We start from the raw sequence: 1,367 nt of genomic DNA on the forward strand, positions 1-1,367 counted from the left end.
GACTCTGCCCTGGTTTCCAGATAGGCTCCTTGATCTGAATCTGCTTTATGGAATGAGTCCATTGCATTTTTGAACATATATGTGTAGCATTTCAGGTTCCAAGGCAGCCTCATTGATCTCAATCTGCCTTCACCTTTGAAACAAACAAAACTGCAGTATCAAACATGAAAGAAGCACTTTCTTTGCCTATCAGGACTCTAAACCATTCTTTAGTCTTTTTATGTTGTCCTACTCTATAAACAAAAAATAAAGAGAACAGGGTCAAAGTGAGTCCCCCCCCCCCAAGTGAGAGAGGGAGAGAGGGAGAGAGCCAGATCCAACCCTGTGAGAATATTCAATTCATTAATAGATTCTGAATCAATCTTTCATTTTTTCTTCCACAGCAATCCAGGAAAAGTCCATGCAAGGAAATGCCTAATTCAAGCACTGTAACAACTTTCCTTCTTCTGGGTTTCTCTGACACCTGGGAGCAAAATGTATTGTGCTTCATTCTTTTATTAGTTATTTACTTGGCAGCTCTGATTGCAAACTTCCTCATCATTTTAGTTGTATCCTTGGACCAGCAGCTCCATACCCCCATGTACTTTTTTTTGTTGAATTTATCAGTCCTTGATCTGGGATCCATATCTGTCACCATCCCAAATGCTATGATTAATTCACTCTTGAACACCTGGGAGATTTCATATTCTGGATGTGTCGCACAAGTCTATTCCTTGGCCTTTTTCTTGGCATCAGACTATTTCCTCCTCACTGGTATGGCCTATGACAGATATGTCGCCATCTGTGACCCACTACACTATGAGACAGTCATGGATAGAACAGTCTGCATCAAGATGGTGGGCAGCATATGGGTTGTTGGTCTTCTTTACTCAGCCTTACACACCAGCAGCACCTTTGCCATCACGTTCTGCTCCAACGTCATCAACCAGTTTTTCTGTGAGATCCCACAGCTACTGAAAGTGTCTTGTGACAATTTATATCTCATTGAAGTTGGAGTTCTTGTTTTCAGTGCATTTATAGTCTTCTCATGCTTTGGCTTCATAATTGTTTCATATGTGCACATTTTCAAGTCTGTGCTCAGAATCCCCACCACGCAGGGCAGGAACAAAGCTTTCTCCACATGTGTCCCCCACCTTATTGTGGTCTCCTTGTTTGTCAGCATTGCAAGCTTTACCTACCTGAAGCCCAACTCACGATCCCCTTCAGATCTGGATCTGGTGTTTGCTATACTGTATTCTGTGGTGCCTCCACTGATGAACCCAGTCATCTATACAATGAGGAACAGGGACATCAGAGTTGCACTATGGAAAATGTTTCAATGTGGCATTTTTTCAGGAAGAAAAACTGGTTTCCCCTTATCAATCTGA

At 42.1% G+C, this 1,367-nt stretch overlaps 1 protein-coding gene across 1 annotated transcript; it reads left to right on the forward strand.

The window, feature by feature from the left end:
• Positions 1 to 410: 410 nt before the first annotated feature.
• On the forward strand, positions 411 to 1,367 carry LOC143825239 (olfactory receptor 14A16-like). The gene has a single exon (XM_077313263.1). The coding sequence runs from the start codon at positions 411 to 413 to the stop codon at positions 1,365 to 1,367; it is 957 nt and encodes a 318-aa protein (XP_077169378.1).

Source organism: Paroedura picta, chromosome 16 (genome assembly GCF_049243985.1).
Source record: "Paroedura picta isolate Pp20150507F chromosome 16, Ppicta_v3.0, whole genome shotgun sequence".
NCBI classification, from domain to species: Eukaryota; Metazoa; Chordata; class Lepidosauria; order Squamata; family Gekkonidae; genus Paroedura; species Paroedura picta.

What these genes read in the sequence shown, in the direction of transcription:
- LOC143825239 (XM_077313263.1), top strand. Translation starts at nt 411, where the DNA reads ATGCCTAATTCAAGCACTGTAACAACTTTCCTTCTTCTGGGTTTCTCT.